We start from the raw sequence: 20,113 nt of genomic DNA, 5'->3' as shown, positions 1-20,113 counted from the left end.
CACTCAATTGACCAAAAAATATTTATTTATAAAAATATTCCACTTACTTTACAGAAGAACACTAGAGTGTCCTCATACATGCTTAAGAATTAACGTTAAATAATCACACGTTATCGAACTAATCGTCGTCGTCGTCATCAAAGTGAGTGGCAATGATTCGAGCAAATCTTTCCGTCTCTCTCTTCATTGATGTGGGCGACATGTCGGGACACCGGCGAGGCCCCCTGCGAGGAATGCGAGGTGGAGTACGGCAGTCCTGCAAGAGCGGAGCAAGAGTTGCACTGCGGTTAGTAAAGCACAAAGGCTGCAGGTAAAATTGATGTTCACTTTTACATTTCAGCTCGTGGTGTATACAAAAAAAAATTAAATAAATAACACACTATATTTTAAGTGCAAGTTCAAGTATTTTACAAATCTATAGTCATCTGAGCTCCAAACTACAGCACCTGTTACTTGACTTGAAGGAGTTCATTATCAGGGCGGGGGCGAGGGGTGTTTTATTTAAAACAAAAAAACAAAAGCAGCTGCAGACCTTCATTCTGCCACAGTCACAGCTCGAAATAGTCCAACAAGATATAAACATCCAACCTTTGACATGATTTGTCAAAGCTGTGGACACAAGACTTGAAATGGTGTTAATAGCAGGCGTTCTCTTTTAACTGGTAATGTTTTATGGAACACACACACACACACACACACACACACAAAGCCTGACATGCTAACAGATGATGTTTGCATACTCATTATTTAAGCGGTGTCACTCATCTTGCCTGATGTACATGGGGTATTTATTACAACCTCCGCCCTCCTCTTAAACGGTTTCACATGAATTCACAGTAACACTTACCGTGTCGCTGGATGCATGACAGAAAGATGGCGCTAAGCGTACGACCCTCAGAGAGGCTTCCAGCTGGTGTGAAGGCAGGAAAAAGTTGGGGACCGATCTTTAGGAGAAGAGAGTTAAACAAAAAAAGCAGATGGTGGAACCCCACAAGTGCCTAAGAGAGAGAAAATAACAGTCAAGGATACACTTGGCGCTTGGGGTCATCGGCGTGCACAGCTGTGCGTGGTGAGCCGGCATCGCCCGCCATGTTAGTGGTATCGACAGCTTGCAGCGTCACGTCCTCGTCGCTCCCTGAGTCTGATGCCTCTTCTGAAGAGTCCCTAAAACTGTCAGCCGAGCAGCGTCGACTCTCCTCTCTGGCGTGTTTTCTGCCGGAGTCCTGACTTTGGATTTGACTTTCATCCTTGTGAACCTGGCTCTCTTCTGCCTCCGGGCTTCCAGACGAAACCGGAGCCGAGTCTGATAGGATGCTATTCCAAGGACTGGTCTTATCCGTCAAAGTTGTCACCTCGTTCAAATGCCTCGGCTTCACCACAAATTCATCGTAATCTTCCTCTTCATCATCCCCCTCACTCCCGCACGGTGATTTACATTCTTCAGAGCCCGTGTCTTCTGCTTCTTCCTGGGGTACACCGTCTGCAGCAAGGCCCGCACACTTCGTTGGACAAGATGACGACTCCTGGGAAAACACGGAAGTGTTGCGTGCACTGGAGATGATCTCAGGGACGGTGTGAGGGTTCCTCTCTCTGGTGGGGGAAAATGTTGAGCTGCCATGGAGGACGGAGGATATGGCTGGTTGGCGTTGACCTTTGAGAGCAAAAAGTTTGTGAGCAAATAAATAGAATAGATGCCGGCACACTCTCAGCTTGGCATTCCCTGCAGATTTCTTTTCTCTGCTTTGAAATGTAAATAATGTGTTTTTGTGTTGCAACTTAAAAAGAGAGTGGTTTGATGGTGATGATCTCAGCAGAATAAAAAATAAAAGAGTGGTTCTACTATGACTCCAGGAGAGGGCGCTGTCTCACATGTCAAGTCACTCAACATTTTCCAGCAGAAAGATGCTTTAACAAGACGTGATGTTGTGTAACTGCACGTTTTGTATGTACAATACTGTATACTGCATGCCTGTAATTGTTTCTTATTTTACTTCAAATGTCTTTTAAGAATAGGGTTTGGAGCAGGGGTGCTCACACTTTTTTAGCCTGCGAGCGACTTTTAAAATACGCAAGTACCAAAGATCTACCTACTACTATAAATAGAGAAAGTATATATATTCACTATATTTATTTTTTTTAAATATGAGTAGGTATTTATGTACATTATACACGTATATCAGGAGTGCACACACCTTCTCAGCATGCAAGTACAATTTGGTATGGTTTTGTGGTGTAATACCGCCTATTATTTGTCAAAAATATGCATATTTCAGCAAATGTTACATTTTTTGCATATATTAAGCATTTTCAAGCATAAAAATGGCTAAATGAAGTAGAATACAAATATAAAGCATTCAGAAGATGCATTGAAAGATGCTGTGATGTATGTTGTATTCTACACTGGCCACTAGGTGTCAGTAATGTTACTGTGTTACTGTAATGTTCAGTGAGACACACAAGCGCCGCACTTGATCGCTGGACCAACAGGCTTTTATTGCAGTTTTCTCACAACAGGCATGATAAACCCACGCCAAGCTAAAATTCAACTCTGAACAACCGACGTCACCTCCTGTCTGCGCCCCCGGAACGCATTCACAGCAACACACACGAGTGAGAGTCTTATTTATGCATTAAATAGCTTATTTTCTGTTATTATGTCTACCATATGGCTAATACGGGTGTAAGAGTTATAAGCGTTTTATTTAATGTCTAGAAAGCTCTAATGACGTTAAAAATCTTATTTAAAAGGGCGTACACAGGTTTTCTATGCTCCAACTATGAAAATATTCCATTTCGAAATAAGGAATGCTACTTTGCATAGATTCATTTATCACGGTGGAGTCTGGAACCAATTAAGCGCAATAAACGAGGGATTATTATAGTATCACCTGTAATGCTCGATTGTGAGTACACATGCGCTTTAATGCACTGAGGCAAGGTTTTGAGTCGCAAGCCACATTTCGAGCGCAGCATCTTTTGGAGGACCGAGAGCAATGACAGAGGGAACAAGCGGTTGAAGACACTCACCAGTGTGGACTTGTTGGGACGTCACATGCAGCTCATGGTCCTCATGTGCGTCTTTCTTGTGAAGGCATTTCGCTTCCCTAGTGGGTGACAAAGCAGGACCCACAATCTTACTGCTGAAATATCTCTGGATGTTGGCCAGCTCGCTCAGATTCTTCCTGGGTGAAGAAGCTAAATTTATTGTGACTCTTGGAAGCAAACTGCGCAGAGAGAGGTGACGTTGCGCCTGCATACCTGAGTGTTAAAAAGAGCAAAGAGCTGGAGGGGTTGATGACGCCACTGGTGCTGCTGCAGACCGAATGTTCTGCATTTTGTTCCTGAAGACTCTGATGATGAAGACGCACTTTCTGCATGTGCTCGTGGTGACGGTCGCTCTCACTAGGGATGAGACACAGCATTTTTTTGTGATTGTGTTAAACTGTGAATTGAATGCATCATTGTGGGATTCTATACGTTTTGGAAAATAGTGTGCCCATGCGGTCAGGCGATGAGATGTGCTGCTCCGGGTATCGGCTGATGTGAGAAGGGAAGCTGTTGTACGTGGCTGTGGTCTGGTAGCTGCAAGATGCAGTCCGAGATAAAACCTGGGGGGGAAACACGTGTTATTAATATGGACTTAAAAGTCCGTTCTAAAGTAGGACTGGCTTTTTTTCCTACACTTGAGTTTTGGCCGGCTTTGTCAAAGGCAGCTTTTCTCTGCTCGCGAAGGTCTTGGACACACTCGAGTGGTGTAATGGAGACTTTGAGCTGACCGTGACACTGACCGCTGAAACCTGTGACGTTGTACCAGCCGCATACCGACTGGAGCCCACACAGCAAAGGGGACAGGTCTACAGAGGCGAAGCCAATCACCTGCTCCACTTCTTGTTTTTGACAAAACAAGAAGAGTGAATAAAAGAATTGCCTTTTCATTTTAAAGCACAAAAAAAGAAACCTGCCTCCTCTGTCGCCTTTATGCCAGACTTTGAACACCAGGCTTTGTTCTGGATCAACTAGTAGTTGCTTGGAAAGCCTGAGGAAAAACAAAAACGCAACGTGAGTATACTGCCTGGGAGGTCCTGTGTCATTTCTGGCAAATGGAACCGACCTGCATTTATGCTGATGGTTCCACGCCGGGCAGTTTGTGTTGGCCACCACAGCGGTGGACACTGCTTCTGCAGAGTCAGCAGTGACGTATGACACAGAGCAGCATGGCTCGCCTTCACTGCTCTCAGACTGCGGACAACCTAACAACAAAGCAGACTCGGTAGTGAGCAAAAAAGACCTACCGTACAAATCTTAATATGGATCAGCTCCAAACTGCACCTGCACAGTTACATTTCAAGGTATCACAGGCTAACCTTTGAGAGTAAGGTGCATGGCCCTCTCCACTGCAACATCCACCGGGAAAGACTCCTCCTCGCTAATTTTGGCAGGCTGAGGTACAGCGACATCCGGAGTTTCCGAACATGTTATATTGGGTGGGGAAGGAGGTGGGGTATGATGTGCTGACTCTGGCGCCTCTAATAAAGTCTCCTCCTGGCTGTCAGAGTCCGCCTGGTCGTCTTCGACAGTCGGCACGCAGCCTAACGTTAGGCTGATGTGTACCCTGAGAGCGGCTCCCTGCAGGTCTATCGCTGAGCGTCTGAACAGTGGATACACTCCTAAAAAACAGCAATATATAAATCTATCTGTACTGAATAATTACAGTACATGCTTGATCGTGACATCATACCACTGAGAGTAAACTTCTGCTGGTGGATCTTTGCAAGAGAGGACATATCAATGAAGGCAGAGCCCACCAGGCGGTCTGTGTCACGGGGGCGCTGGCTTTTGTCCTTCTGGAAAGCAACCCACACTTGAACCTCCAGCCGCTCCTCTTGAAGGTACCACAACAAAGGCTGGGAGCTCATCAGCTCAACGGTGCGACTTCCTTGGAAGGTCACTGTGGCCCGGTCGCCCTCGCCCTCCTCGCTGACACACGGGTGTTTCATCTGCGAGCAGAAGGCCTCCTGCTCGTAGAATTTGTAGCGGAAGTAGCAGTACGTGGAGCGCTGCAGCTTCGCATGTCCCGGTAGAAGCAAGCAGTGGACAGGGATCCAAACTCTGGGCATGGAAAAGGTCAGGGATATTTTTCTCGCGCTGTGTTCCCAATCTCCTTGTTCATTCGGCCATTCATTGTCAATAAGGAACCGAGCCGGGTCCCAACCCAAATCCAGAGCGGCCCGAATGACCCGTTCGCGTTCTGAGTGGTGGGCAAAGGCAATGGAGATCTCAAGGCCTCCGACCAACACGTGATTACTTTGTGTGGATTCTTGTGGCGTGTGGACACCAAACCAGCCAGAAATACCTGAACGTACAGGAAATAAACACAATTATGGAGTATTTGTGGGGGGAAAAAAAACTACCACACAGTTCCGAGTGAGTGGAGTGGAGCTCACCTGTTGTTTTACTGAGGAGCTCAAGCAGGGGTATTTTTACTGTGCCCAATATCACATCTGCAGGCTTGAAAGTACTGCCTGGAAGAAATATTTTACAGACAAGGTTCCAAACAAGAGTTAATACACTTTTCCAAGGTGGAGTTCCAGATCATGTCTGAAGCTGTTCCAGCAGCTTATGATTGTATAAATATTCCACATGCTTGCGTTCTCCATCCCAATCATACCAACAATGTAACTCGAGAGATAATCTGCTCTAAGCAAACGCCACAGGGAGATTGCAAAGACAGAAAAACATGTTTCATGAACAGATCAGAGCACATATTTTACTTCTTCATTTACCAAGCAAATTATTTATTTTGGGTTCAAAATGTTGCCTCTTTTACAAGAACTTGATCAAAATTCTAGCAATTTCTGTAATAAAAACAGAGAATTTCAAGCATTTGTGGAAACCCTGAACATAGCCCACTAAAGCTACAATAGATTGCATCTCAAGTTACTTTCTTACTAGCGACAGGTTGAACAAGCGGTAATGCACCTCTGCGGCTGTCTCTGTTCCATACAGTGAAGACAGCAGAAGATTCCGCCAGCTGCTCAGCCAGACAAAAGGTCTCCCCACTGCTCTTGTGAAGGAGCACGGCGCAGCACACCTCCGTGTGGTGGTTATACTCGGGGCAGAAGGTCCTGGCAGCCATGCGGGTGCATCTTTGCTCTTCCTCAGGCAAGAGGGACAACTGGATGGTCACGTAGGAGTTCACTCCAACGGCAGCAAAGTAACTGAACCTTTCGTCTTGCTGGGCTACAACTCTGCAGCACAAATCCACAGCAGCACCATGAGAAATGAGAAGATATTTAGAGCGCTGTGAAAATGACAGTGGAGAAGTACCTGGCTGCTGCCTGAAAACCAGACCCTCTGTGCACTTGAACCACCAGTGTCACCTGACTAGAAGCAGCTCCTCTGCCAGTCTGCACATCAGCTCTCACAGGGCGGGACTTATACTGGACGCACACATCTAGCAGGCCTGATAAAACATACATGCAAGGGTACCACCATTTAAACGCTAAATGCTTGTCCATAGAAGAGGAAGTGATAATCTGGAAGTGTGCAGACCAGATGGCTGAGGCTGGTGCATTGAGGGGTTGTCTGCCCTGGGTAGCAGGGGCAACGAGAACATCTGGGGCTTATCAGGCTGCTGTCCATGCATGGTGACCATGGCACACAATTTGGACAGAGGGAGAATTCCTTTGGCCACAAGCTGGTCTCTGACATTCGGGTAATAGTATCTGTAAAAACGTCAGCAAGTTGAAAGGATGTAAGGGTTGCCTAACCCTTTAACCAAGGGGCGTCCAAGGTGCGGCCCGTGGCTCATTTGTTGTTCAAAAACTCAACAAAAATTGGAAAATAGGACAAAAAAAGCACAATATAAAGAGAAAAAGCTAAAATGTTAATACTAATAACTAACAACACAAAGCTTTTTTAGTTAACCTTTCTACAAAATGTTTATTACATGATGGTTTTATACTTGGTTATTTCATCTGTAGCTTGTAAAGTGTCCTTGAGTTTCGAGAAAGGTGCTCGACTTAACGTTAAAGCACATGCGTCAAACTCAAGGTTCAGGGGCCGGACGTGGCCCGTGAAAGCCAGGGAATAACGTGTGTCAGTAATGCACTTCCCCTTTTTTCTTCTAAATGTATTAGTTCTTTCATTTTGACAGAATATTTGTACTGTGTGCAGTTCTTCTAACTTTAATATTATCTGCTCATGCAACTAAATATTCCAAGCATTGTTTGTTATCAAAAGCACCTGAATACCTTGACATTCTCACTTCGCTTCACATTTCAAAGCACTTTATCCATCAATAATATAAAATCATAAAATGAATGAATCATAAAATGCATATGACATTGTGTAATAGTATCATGAGGTTATATTCATATTTAGGCACAAGTGGTCCTCTACGGGCAGCCATAACTGTGATGTGGCCCTCAATGAAAACGAGACTGACACCCCTGCCCTATGGCTACACACCTGCACCACACTTCAAAATGGACACCCCCGCCGCTATGAAGGCCTTGGCTTGAAAGAGAGCTAAGCAGCAACTTCTGGACGGGCATTCCCTCAGGGGTCAAGAGCACGTGCGTCTCTGTGTGGCCAAATGTTGGGTCAGGAACACAGAGAGTGGTGGTGGTACGAAAAGGCCTCAGGTTGATGTCTGTTGGAGATGAGATACCACGTCAAGAATAATACCCAGGAGAAATAGCAGCAAAATGCTTTACATTGCTCACCCAGGGCTGCGTGGACCTCTGCACCTTCCTGGCAAGGGAAACTGTACTGGACGTAACAGTCAGCCTCACCCCACACCGTCGATTGGAGAGGGGTAAGCCCGATGACTTTATCAACCCTTATCAAAAACACGTGCTCTTTCATTGCTCGTGCTTGCGCTGGAGTCACCTGAGGAGGTAACAGGAAGCAAGTAAAGAAGCAGGACGCTGGAAGCAGCACGCTCTAAACCAAAGCTACCTGTACAACATTGAGCTTGAACATCTAGTGATACAAGCGGTACCACCGACCTTTGTCGGTGCATGAGGTTGGTGATCGAGCAGATGGAGCGGTCTCCCGAGGCGGCCCAGTGAATCCATTTCGTCTTCTCTGGTGCGCTGCAGAGCGAGTACCTGCTCGAAGCGTCCCATAGCCAGAGTGACCCTGAGGTGTCCTTTGCAACTGCCTGAAAACACGTCCACGACTGGCATGTAGCAGTCCACCCCTAAAACAGGGTACTGCGCCTGGAGAAGAAGGTGGGCGATCTTGTGGTCTCTGCAGAGGATGAGGAAAGGGTGGTGAGTTAGCAAGGTTCCATGAAGCCTCACTGCTGCCAGAAAAACCAAATAAAACAAAAAAACAAACCAAAACTTACCTAAACGACATGTAGAACTGGTGGAGAGGTAGTTTGACAAGACCAAGAAGTCTCTCATTATTGGAGCATCCAGTTTTCTGCCACACTTCAATGACCATCACATTATTCTTCATCCTCTCCAGTAACTTTGTAGTCAAAGCCACAGGAGTTACCTAACAGTCCAGATAAGAAGCTCATTGAAAATGAGGTCCAAATTCCTGGTCATGTAAAATGAAGTTAAGTCTACGGGGCTTACCTGGGCAAAGTTAAAGGACGGGTTTGCACACCCCCAGCTGACCGCAGACCTCGCCATTTCATTGCACCAGAAGAGCTTACAGTTCAAGTACACATTGACAGTTTGCATGGGCCCACTGTTGAAGTTCTTTCCATCCGGCACCATGAGCAGTGTGTGCAACAGGACCTCTGGGTCTTCTGCCACCTGCTGCTGAGATGCACATGTGTGGGGGCCAAGATGTGGGGTGGCTACTTTGGAGAGTTTCTGCTGGTTTGTAACATTCACTGTGAAGTCTTCTGAAGAGCGAGCAGGCGAGTCCTCCACGCAAAAGCTGACATGCGAGGATTCTCTTGGAGGACTGCGAGCAACGTGCAGCAACGAGGGGTCTCTTGTTTCAGAGGAGTCCCTGCTGTTGGTAGAAAGTTCTAGCAGCACCTGGAAAACATGACATGTTACTAATCTGATCTGGAAGCAGCAGTGGCTCAATTAAGGCATATATTCTTTACCCTGAGAAGTCCTAGCTCCTGTGTTTGACTGTTGTCCTCCCTCCTGTACACTGGTAGAGCCAGAGACTGGCTGAGCTGCTTGCTCTGCAGGAGACGACGCAGTGGGTAAGTGGCTTGTCCGATGACATCCACCTGCAAAAAGAACAGCACTCGTAAGAATACATTATCATCGTTATCCATCTTAACTGTCACAGATTCACCTTCTTCTGGTCACTTCTTCTGGAGTAAATTTTGAAAAGGAGATCCGTTGCCCACCATTGCTCAATTGCTGTTTTACTGAAGTGCACAGGAAACACAGAGTCCTGATGGAACCTCACCACTAAAAATACACAAACGTAAGGGTCACATACAGTACCTTTGCTTAAAAAAAACAAAAGACTTGTGTGGCTGATTCCAACAGGTCGTACCTCCTTCTGTGACTTTAGTGGAAACAACTCTGGTTGTCTCCCTGTCTCCCGCAATATTTCGACTGGAAGACGAGGTCTTTGGGAAGGTATACTCCACAAAATAGGTGCTACCAAAAATAAGAGAGACAGTATCTTGGTCTGAGACTTACTTTGTTGAAAAACACCGTAATACGGGACCTTTAAAAACTTGACGTACAATTTTTTGTTGCGTTGCAGTGGAGGAATTTTCCCTTTGCTCAATGACTTTCTTGCTGGGGGTGTTGTTCCGTCTGCTGGTACACTCATGGAGCTGATGCTCACTTTGGCCAATCGCATCAAGCTCAGAAACGTCAGCTGCTCTGGACTTAGAAGAACAGCAACCTCACCCAGAGAGTGCTGAGGCTCCCCAGCTGGACTAGACAAGGTCCCGGCAGTGTAAATAATGAGTCCTGGTCGTATCAGGTACACTAGAAAATCTCAAGACTCTTACTTGTCACTCGTCCTTGACCCTGACTGTCTTAACCGATTCTCGGTCTTGGATGAACTGTTTTTCTGCTCTCGGGCGTCCACCGATGTGTCATCTAGTCTTGAACCTGACAACTGGAAAAACAAAAAATGCATTGCAACAAAAAGCACAAAACCTAGCACTGTACGACAAATGTGATTGGAAGACTCACGGGCGTTGTGTAAAACAAATGTTCCAGCAAGCTCTGATCATACTGAGGGTCGCTGAGCTCACTGTCTCCGCAGACACTGCTATGACTGGATGGAGATTCTGGGAAGCGGGGTTCACCCTCCCAGAGAGGCGGAGGAGACGTTTTCAATCTGAAAAGAAAGTGTCCTTGGGTGAAGGGAACTGGCTATAAATGACACTAGTAAAAAATAACTTTTGAGGATAAACCGTATGCCTTCAGGTACCTGCCAAGAAGGAGATCCACAGCTCTGTGATCCATCTCTGCAGGATTATCAAGACAGCCGTCTGTGACGACGGCATCGTCTGTGTGCTTGGGAGCTGAATCGGCAGGCAGGATATTTTCAAGGAACATTCTAGAGGGAGAGGGCCTGAAGACACAAGAAAGAGATGTGTAACTATGTCTCAGAGAAAGCTTTAAAGCACTTTTATTTGTGAAACTCACAAGGAAGGGGGTCGGGTGTTGTCCCTCTGCAGAGGGAGTTGGAGGTCTTTCAGAACCGGCGCAGAAACCATGTCACATTTCAAGGCAGACACCACCATGGCGTCCCTAAGCTTGCTCCCACGTTCTAGAATAACTGATGAATCACATGCTTCTGTCAGATTTCTTTACTTCAGTATTCATTCAAACGTGCAGATTTAATCTCTTTACTTATTTATTTTATTTGTATCTTTAATGTTCTACTTTTTTCTTTATCGCTGCACAAGCTATATTAACTCAGTTTTTGACTCCCATTTGCTTATTTTGTATTTTTTGTATACATTTTCTTTACATGAAGATATAAAAGGTTATTATTGAAAAAAATGTTTTTATAATAAATATGGATAAGGGTTAGGATTAAATAAGCTCTGCGTCGTCCTCCTCCTTTTTGGGACATGTTGAATGGGGTAAATGTAGTCATGTGATGCTCCTTAATCTGACTTTTTTAAGAATGTCCAACAACAAATAAACCATACCATAGCACAGCAACTGAGCAAAAGACAACAGGGTGAATTTGTTGGAGATGCTAAGAGAACTTGAAGTTGAGACATACCTGAGAGGATGTCATTGCTCGGTTGGCCACAGGGTTCCTGACTGGAAGGACGCAAAGCCATCAGGCTCTTTTCTACCAGCCTCACATTCTCTCCTGGCTCATCTTTATCCGTCCGGGTTGTTTGGGAATAGAGGCGCTCTTTCCATCTGGAAGCAGAAATATAAATGAGGATGTTCTTTCCATGATAGAAGTGTTAAAAGAATGCTAAGCATGAACCTTGACGTGCTTCCCTCGCTGCACCGGTCTGATTTTTTCTCACTGCTTGCTTTGAGAGCTGCAGGCTCTGCAGACGTTGCCAGCGAGGAGACCTGAAGTCCTTCAGAGCTGAAATCTGCAGTTGGACCAGAGCTGGTGCTCTCGTGGACCTCAACCAGCGGCTCCAAATGAAGGGAAACCTGGTAGGTTAGCAGACGCATCGGTGACGTTAACCACAGCATTCCTCGTCAAAATCCAATTAACTGAGTCAAAATGTTTTAAGAATATGTTTCCCACCAAAGCCAAGAAAGTAGTTGAACAGTGTGCCAGCAGGATGAAGCAAAAACTAACAAACTCAACTTACTTCCATTCAACCTTGATGAGGGGAAAGCATGAGCCAATGAATAAATCCTTAAAATATGCTGCTTTTAAAAAAATATGCTGGCGGGGGGGTGGCGGGCGGTCCCTGCTGCCTGCTGGTGTCTGGCTGGTCTCTGCTTCCTGGCCGGCGGTTGTCTCTCTCCCTCCGGGGTTTCTCCCTTGGCGTGTTGGTGGATGGGCGGGGGGTGGAGTGGTGGCCGGTCTGCGGCGTGGTGGGGGGCAGGGCGGGCGGGGGCATCTGCTTGGGCGCCGGGCGGGGGGCCGCTCCTTTCGTGGGCCCTGTCGTGCGGTGCTTGCTTCTCTGTCCCTCCCTGGCGCCTCTGGCTCGCTTCGTGGGTGTGGCCGTGCTCCGCTCTATGTGGGGTCCGGTGCTCTTGTGGTTGTTGTGGTGTTGCTCCCTTGCCGGCCGTGGTGGTATGCGGGAGGCGCGTGGGCGCGGTTCCTGCTGTCCTGGTGGCGGTTGGATCTGCCTTGGGGCGTGTGGCTGGTCCGTGGTGTTTGGCGGTTTGGGGGTGGCGCTGTGGACACTACCTCCGGTGGGGCTCCGGTGTTGGGGGGTGCTGGGGGTATCGCCTCTGGGGGGTTCGGTGGGCCGGACTGGGCAGCCTGGCGGGCCGGGTAGGGCCTGTGGTGTGTCCTGCGGCCTGTGGCTCGCCCGAGCCTGGGCTGTGGTGGGTGGCTGGTCGGTCATGTGTCCTTGGTCCCCCCCCTGCTCGGTTTGGGCGGCGTTGGGGTATGGGGCCCCCATCCTTCCTGTGCCACTGCACCACCTCACATATATATAGGACTTTGGGGGGTGGCCTACGGTCGGGCGTCGTTGGGGAGGGGAGCTGCCTTGCGGGGCTCCTTTGCTCCTGCCGTGCCACTGACCTGTTGCCCCCCCGATTTTAATCGCAGAGTAGACACTTAGAGTTTGGGGGGGCTGGTCAGGTGAGGGACCCTCCGAGCGGCAGCTGTCCCCCGATTTTAATTGCATCATTAGCTATCATCCACATACACCCCATATACATATACATTTATTTTATTTATTTATTATTTTTTTAATTGCATTATAGACACAATCACACCTTATCACATACAAGGGTGGGGCGGGCTGGATTGGGGTGCCTCGTGCACCGCGGCGCCTGCCCGCCAGGGTCAGCGGTGTGGCCGGGGGCCTGGCCGTCGCGGTGGCTCGCCCGGGGTGGCCTGGCCTGTGGGATGCCTATGTCTGGTTCGCCTGCCCTTCCCTGGGGTGGCCCTCTGGGGCCTGTTGATGCCGGGGCTTGCGGTGCTTCCCCTGGACTGACACGTGCTGCGGGCGCCTCTGCGCTCTTGGGGCGGGTTGCACCGGTGCTGCAGGTGGCCTGTGTGCCGCCGCAGGGGCTGGTGGTTGCTGCGCTGTGGCGGCTGCTGGGGCGCCGGGCCGGCTGGTGGGTTGGGGCTTGGTCATGCTTGCGGGTACTGTGGGCCTGGGTGGCGGGGTGGGGGTGGGGGTGGGAGGGCGGGTGCCCTGGGGCCGGGCCCGCTGGGGGGTTGTGCTCTGCCGGGCGCTTGGGCATTTGTCGCCGTTGCGCTTTGTGCTCTGCTGGGCCGCTGTTTGTGTCCTCGCCTCCCCCGGTCTGTCTGCGGGCTTGTCAGGGGTGGGGCTCCGGTGCGCGGGTGTTGCGCTGTCGGCTCTGGTGGCATGTGGCTGGTCTGGCTTCTGGTGGTTGGTGGGGTCCGTCGGCTGGTCTGCTGCTGGTCACGCCTTCTCGGCTCTGGTGCTTGGCCTCCCTGCGGCTTGGGGTGCGGTGCTCCCGCTCCCTCTTCGGGGTTTGCTGGCCCGCGGGTGTCGGTTGGCGCTGTGTGGTGGTTCGCCTGGCTGCTCGCCCGTTTTCCCGCCCGCTTGCTTAGTTTCCCGCTTTCCTCCTCGCTGGCTCCCCTGTCTACCTTGCTGGCGGCGTCCTACCGTTGGGAGGGTGTGGCCCAGTGTCTTCCTGCTCCCCGGCGGTCCGCGCTCTCCGCGCCTGGGTTCTGGATTATATGTATGGGACCCCGGGGTCCCCGGATCCGCTGCTCCTTGGGTTACCAACGGGGGATAGGGTGAGGCTCCCGGGTGTCGGGCAGTCCACCACTGTGTGCGTGCGTGCGCGCTTGAGTGCGTAGGAGTGTGTATGTGCGTGCGTGTGGGGGTGTGTATGTGCGTGCGTGTGGGTGCGTAGGAGTGTGTATGTGTGTGCGTGTGTGTACTTTTATTTATTTATTTATTTATTTTAGTTATTTAAAATGGGTGGGGGCGGGGGGTGGGGGGTGGGGGGGGGCATACAGGGGATTGCTCCATGGGGTCGGGTGCTGGGTGATACATCTCCGCCGCCCGTTCCTCCGCCGGGTGGGTGGAGGGTGTGCCTCCTGCATCCCTGGGCGGGGCGCCCCTGTGTCGGGGGTCGGGCGGGGGTTGGCCCGGGGCGGGCCGGGCTCCGCTCCCTGGGGGTGGGGGTGGCGGGGAGCGGGGATTAGCGCTTCCGGCGCAGGCGGGCTTCTTTCCGGTTGTGGGGGGGCGTCTCTGGGCCTGCCGGTTTGTGGCCCCCGGTACTCGTCTGCCTTTGTGGGGTGTAATCTCTCGCTGGTCTCAGGGGTTGGCCCACAGGGTTGGCCCGCCGGCGCCCTGTGCTTGGCTGGGATTACCTCTCTTCGGCCCCTTGCTGGTCTTCCCGGGGGGGAGGGCTCTCTGGGCTGGCTCTTGGGGCACTGATCTTTGTGCTGCCTGCCCCTGTGGGCCTGGTGGCCTTCTGACGGCAGGGGCTCGGCCTGGCTATTTGAGGCGGGGCTCTCTGGGAGGTGGAAGGCGGCCCCTTTCCTTTCATGCATTCTCAGTGACAATTACACGCCCACACATTCTTGCACCTTTATATATATGAAGTCTTCCTCACATACAGAGATACCTGTACATATGCACACTCACAGTACATACGTACTTCCCCACATTACTCACTGAGTTAACCAGGGTGTTATTATGTTGTTGGTTTTATTACAGCGACGGTGATATCAGCAGTATGACTATAGTTTTTTTTACAATGATGTGCATTACAGTTATTATCATTCTGTTCACTATCATGGATAATCATTTCATTACTACAATTATGTGTGACTGTTTCAATGCGGTATTGTCATTGTGATCACTATCATAGTTCATCATTTCATGACTGCTATTATGTGTGACTGTTTCAATGCAGTATTGTCATTGTGATCACTATCATAGTTCATCATTTCATGACTACTATTATGTGTGACTGTTTCAATGCAGTATTATCATTGTGATCACTATCATAGTTCATCATTTCATTACTACTATTATGTGTGACTGTTTCAATGCAGTATTATCATTGTGATCACTATCATAGTTCATCATTTCATTACTACTATTATGTGTGACTGTTTCAATGCAGTATTGTCATTGTGATCACGATCATAGTTCATCATTTCATTACTACTATTATGTGTGATTGTCATTGACAGCGTTGTCATTGTGGTTGTTGATATTGTTTTGTCCTTTGTCCTTATGTCCTTGTTCGTCTTTATAGTTGTCACAGACATTTATTTGCTGATGTCGTTCTGTATGTTTCTGTTGTTCTGTTCTTGTCACAATTGTTGTTGTTGCTGCTGTTGTCCTTGTCTCTCTCTTTTTTTTTTGTCCCCCTCTGAGCACTTGACGGCATTTAGATCTTCAATTCTATCTGCTTTTAAGGCTGGACAGGACAGGGGTTAAAAAAAATAAAATAAATAAATAATAAATAAAAAATAAAAAAAATAAAATATGCTGCAGATTCAGGAATATTTTATGGAGCAGAAACAAACAACAACTGATACTGCATTTATGTTGCCTTCCTTCCGCTTCCTTTTTTCCATACATTCATTTATTGTTGGCACCCCGCTGCTAATAAAATTGACTGCCACAAATACATTTGGTGCAAAGAATTCTTCATGTTTAAGCAAGTGTATGTTTTATTGAAACTGTTTACTTTGAAAGCGTCGTTTCCGCCTCCGGTGTTGCTAATGTTACGATCGGTAGTGCCTTTCTCTCCTCACTTGGTGCAGACGTCATTGCCCATGTGAGCTTTCTAAGGTGTGTGGAATGTTTTATTGACGTTCTGATATCATTGTAGTCACAATGACAGCTGTGTTTATGAAGCAAATAGCATCTGACTGCTAAACACTTTTCTATTGATGTTGCAGGTGACAAAGTGGCAGAGGTGTGTGTTGGCGGAGTGCTCTTTATTTATCAGGTATAGCATCTGATATTTGCAAAGTATTTGACGATTCGACACATGAACGAACATCACTGCAAGCCAATTCCACAAATTAGGGGTCTCCAACCACCGGTACCGGTCCGTGGGCGGGACCGAAAACTTTCCAAAGCAGTGAATAAAAACAGACACACTTTTAAAAATAGTTTTGAAAATAACTACATCGTATTTTATTTTATACAAATGCTATGGATGTCACTATCCGATTAATATCGGTTATCGGTCTGATATCAGCAAAAAAACGACTATTGGATTATATTGGCCTGAATCTAAAATCTCTGATACAGGCAGTCGATTCCTGACTCCGCCCCAGCACATCTATCCGGCCCAGGTGATCACAACAACAGTGTGTGCTAATGTGTTAAGCAAGGAGCAGGAGTGATGTCGGTCGTGCGTATTTGTCATTACAGTCGGAAAAATACGTTGCAGCTGAGTGCAAAACTTGTCATGCACAAGTTTCCTGTGGTGGCACAGAACCGGGCAAGTTTAATAGAAAACCAAACTCACTGCGCACTGGAAGCAGCGTCACGCAGGAAACTCCCACGGGACGACAAGACGTTATAAGCTAAAACAGAAAAGATGACCAGATGACCAAAAAAAACAAAAAACGAAGTTGATTATTTTTGCCGGCCTCCATAAATTGACACATGCAAGCATGCGTGTTTGTTTTCCTCGTCTCACTTTCATGCTAGAAGAGAAGAGGGTTCACTCTGCGTGTTGGTGCTACAGTGGAATGAACGGAGAGCGTGAACCCCCCTCTCCTCGTCCCAGCACGTGGAGGCGGGGCTAGCCTCGTCAGTAAGCATACACTGACATGAATGAAGCCACAAAAGCGATGGGTTCTACAGCAAATGCCACAGCCCCAGCATGGGAATATTTCGGTTTTAAACAGAATGAACACGGACAAACCGATATGTCGCATTTGTTCGAAAGCTGTGACGAGGAAGAAGGGGAACACGACCCACTTGTATGCACACCTACAACGCAAGTGGAAAGAAGCCTGACAGTCAGTCAGTGTCGCTCGCTACATTGCAGAAGAAATGCACCATTTTGGAAATGTTAGAAATGTTTGACGGACAGTCCGAACTGCCTGGGAACGTACACGTACAGTACATGTCATAAACAGCAGTTCTGGAAATGTACAACCAAGTGAAAGAAGACGCGCTGAAGGCCTTCAAAAACGTTGTATTTTACTCCGCCACCACAGCTTTGTGGTCCAGCTCAAATATGACCCCCAACATCAGTTTAACAATACACTACATAACTGCATGTGTCTGGTTTTTATTGGGGTCTTTTTTCTCTTAACAGAGACAGAGTCCATTTTATTTTCATTGAATTTTTTTTGTCTTTTTTTGTTTGTTTAATTTATTATGTTGATTCATTTATTTAAAAGCTCTTGACATTCCAATTACAATGTTAAGTACTGAGAAATTAAAGTTTATCGCTTCTGATACGACGTACTCTCATCATTATGCCTTGTAATTAATGAAAAAATGGTCTCCAAAAAAATGTTGTCAATAATATTGATTATCAACAACAATTTGGAGGACAATTATCGTCCTGAAAAATCTGCTATCTTGACAGGCTTACATTCTGATATTGGACTGATATCAGTAATCGGGCGATATTCAAGGCTGCAATATCGGTATCAAATTGGAAGTGAAAAAGTTGTATTGAGACGACCCTAGTAAATGCACACATTTTGGAAATTAAAAATGATCTTGGAGATCAATAAAGTATCTATCTATCTATCTAGGTTTTGCATGTTTATGTTGTTCTGTTTCATTATGTTTCACGGAGCATTTATTCCCAACGGTCTGTGAACGCACCATAGTTATGTGCTCCGAGACAAAGTGTCAGTTTCTCCGATGCTGCCAGTTTTCATCGTTCATCCCATCGTTGTCCCCAAATGATGGCGCTGAGTGTGAATGCATAAAGCTGAGGTTTGATGACGTTATCATGCGTGTGTTGAGTGTTAGTGATCATTTTGTCTCAGTGTGTGGTTGGCAGTCGTTCTCTAAGCCTAACCCTCATATTAAGCTTTCACACCGTCAGTGGTCATGTTTATACACAACACATAAATAAATAGCATTGCATTACACAAACAGCCCGCCAGCAGGAGACAACAGCAGTTCCACTGACCTCTAGCTCCCCAAGTTTCTTCGAGGTTGGCGATACAAGGGTGTAAAATCCACTGATGGCGTGCAACTGAGACAGGCGGGAGATTTCTGTCACCTGAGCTCGTGCTATCGGCAAATGATCCTGTCTGTTCAAAACCTCCAGCACCAAAGACCCCATATCTGCCAAAAGAGACAAACTCATTAACATACTCACTGCAACCCGTATGAAAAGCCATCTTTGTTTACCTGCCAGGTACGAGGTCAACTGCTTCGGGCCGCAGCGGACCGGGAATCGTGCGGTGGTCTTGACATTTTTTTGCACGGAGAGTGAAGCATCTCGCGGGTAGAAGTGCGTGCCGTTGGACGACTCTCCCCACCAGCGCAGCCTGACAAACGTCGCTAGCGGAGGCGGCTTCGGGGTTGTCCACAGCAGCTGACTGACTGTCACCCGCAGGAAGCATCTGAGCTGACCTTCCACCAGAGGGGGCAGGCTGGTGGAGGGTGGCACATCGCTTGGGACTGCAGAGACAGGAATTTCAACAAATGCAGTTGAGGACTATAAAACCCCACGGTAGTATTATTATACACCAAAGTTTGACCACTCATAAATTGGATTAACCTGAAGTTTCTCACGCGGCTTAATGTGCTCTACTAAAACACCCACTGGAACGTCGTTTGGTACACACCATGAAGGGATGAAGGGATGACAAGCACATGTGTAGAAAGTTTGGGCAAAAACTAGCTGGCTTTAATTCATTGATGATTTGTCTAACGATAATAAAACTTTAAGGGAATCTGTATTACGTGTATGCTGACATGTCTTCCAAAGCATTTTGACCACAAGCCATACAGGGTGCTACAAATGTCATTTACAATCATGTGGATAAATTAGACTATTAAACACGGTAGTAACTGCTTTGATCTTCCGATGATGCCATTATTCACCGTTGGTCTTGCGGTGTTTTGATAGCACAGTACTTCAGCAAGAATGCTGGACTTCCTCAAGAAAGAGTCAATGATCAATGTTGCAGAAGTAATAAACCACATATTCTTGTGGTTTTGACTAATACCAACATTAAGATACCATACGCTAGACAGAGGACGTTACATTCCTTAAAGCTAAACCTGAGTTAGTGTCCTTATGCAAAAGCCTTCAATTGCACTATTATGATAAAGAGAAGAAGCGGTATAGAAAATGGATGGATGGATAACGTACCGGCTGCATCAATAAGAGCTCAACCTGCACCGTGCACACAATTTAAGGTAATAAAACGCAGTACTATAAGCAATATTAGGTGATAAATTTCACTAATAGCTACGTAACAGCTTAGCTAGCATGCTACAACATCAAGAAGAGCTTACCTTTCTTCTTGGAGTCCCCGACTTTGACAGACCTCAGTCTTCGGTTATACATGCCGCCACTTAGGGGGTATAAAAGGCAAAAATTGCCAACAAGGCCAGCAGGCCTTTGGTAAGCATGATAAATGACAGGGAAGAAAGTTAAAATCCGTTTAAAAGGTAAAAGGAGCGTGTGGCGGTGAACTATCAACACAAGCTGCCCCCCCCCCCCTCTCTCTCTCTCCAGCGCGCCCAACTGTTAAGAAAAAGTCCCGCTTCCGCTGCCGCTCACTGGTGCATGATGGGAAACGAAGTTCAAGAGTGACGGAAGGCTTTTCCTTATCACCAGCAGATGGCAGCCGTTGTACAATATTGTCATTGCCCATCAGCGTCACGTTGTGCAGTAGTTTTTCTTAATGCAGGGATTGAATATACTTACTTATCATTGCGTTAGTAAGTACACGTATTTGGAGATAAATGTTTTTTCAGAAATAAAACAAATAGTCACTGTCCACTTTTAAGGTCCGGTGTCATGTGTTTAAGGCAGTCTTTGGACAGCAGAGTGAAATGTCTCTCTTGCTTGGCAACAAATCTCACTGCAGGCGTGTTTGTTTAGTTACCATGGGC

General features: G+C 47.4%; 1 protein-coding gene across 3 annotated transcripts; it reads right to left on the bottom strand.

Moving 5' to 3' along the window:
• Nucleotides 1–6: 6 nt before the first annotated feature.
• c2cd3 (C2 domain containing 3 centriole elongation regulator) lies at nucleotides 7–19,705 on the bottom strand. Of its 3 annotated transcripts, none has more exons than XM_054793802.1 (33): nucleotides 19,511–19,705; nucleotides 18,395–18,667; nucleotides 18,171–18,328; nucleotides 11,404–11,582; nucleotides 11,188–11,333; nucleotides 10,599–10,731; nucleotides 10,381–10,524; nucleotides 10,140–10,287; nucleotides 9,953–10,062; nucleotides 9,680–9,877; nucleotides 9,432–9,590; nucleotides 9,277–9,352; nucleotides 9,077–9,208; nucleotides 8,592–9,005; nucleotides 8,357–8,508; nucleotides 8,013–8,256; nucleotides 7,728–7,893; nucleotides 7,471–7,654; nucleotides 6,553–6,725; nucleotides 6,328–6,463; nucleotides 5,980–6,248; nucleotides 5,445–5,522; nucleotides 4,739–5,353; nucleotides 4,365–4,667; nucleotides 4,112–4,250; nucleotides 3,963–4,036; nucleotides 3,682–3,887; nucleotides 3,478–3,608; nucleotides 3,259–3,402; nucleotides 3,028–3,182; nucleotides 1,030–1,651; nucleotides 848–944; nucleotides 7–256 (listed from the first exon to the last, which is right to left on the bottom strand). In XM_054793802.1, the coding sequence occupies exons 1-33, from the start codon at nucleotides 19,560–19,562 to the stop codon at nucleotides 119–121; spliced, it is 6,348 nt and encodes a 2,115-aa protein (XP_054649777.1). In that variant the 5' UTR covers nucleotides 19,563–19,705; the 3' UTR covers nucleotides 7–118. The 3 variants fall into 3 exon arrangements, with proteins under 3 accessions (XP_054649777.1, XP_054649778.1, XP_054649779.1); XM_054793803.1 differs by having other exon boundaries at nucleotides 3,028–3,104; XM_054793804.1 differs by having other exon boundaries at nucleotides 9,277–9,395; nucleotides 9,484–9,590.
• Nucleotides 19,706–20,113: the final 408 nt, after the last annotated feature.

This window comes from Dunckerocampus dactyliophorus, chromosome 12 (assembly GCF_027744805.1).
Source record: "Dunckerocampus dactyliophorus isolate RoL2022-P2 chromosome 12, RoL_Ddac_1.1, whole genome shotgun sequence".
Taxonomy (NCBI): Eukaryota; Metazoa; Chordata; class Actinopteri; order Syngnathiformes; family Syngnathidae; genus Dunckerocampus; species Dunckerocampus dactyliophorus.
Note: the sequence above shows the minus strand (reverse complement) of the source record. Positions and strands in the feature narration are given on the sequence as shown.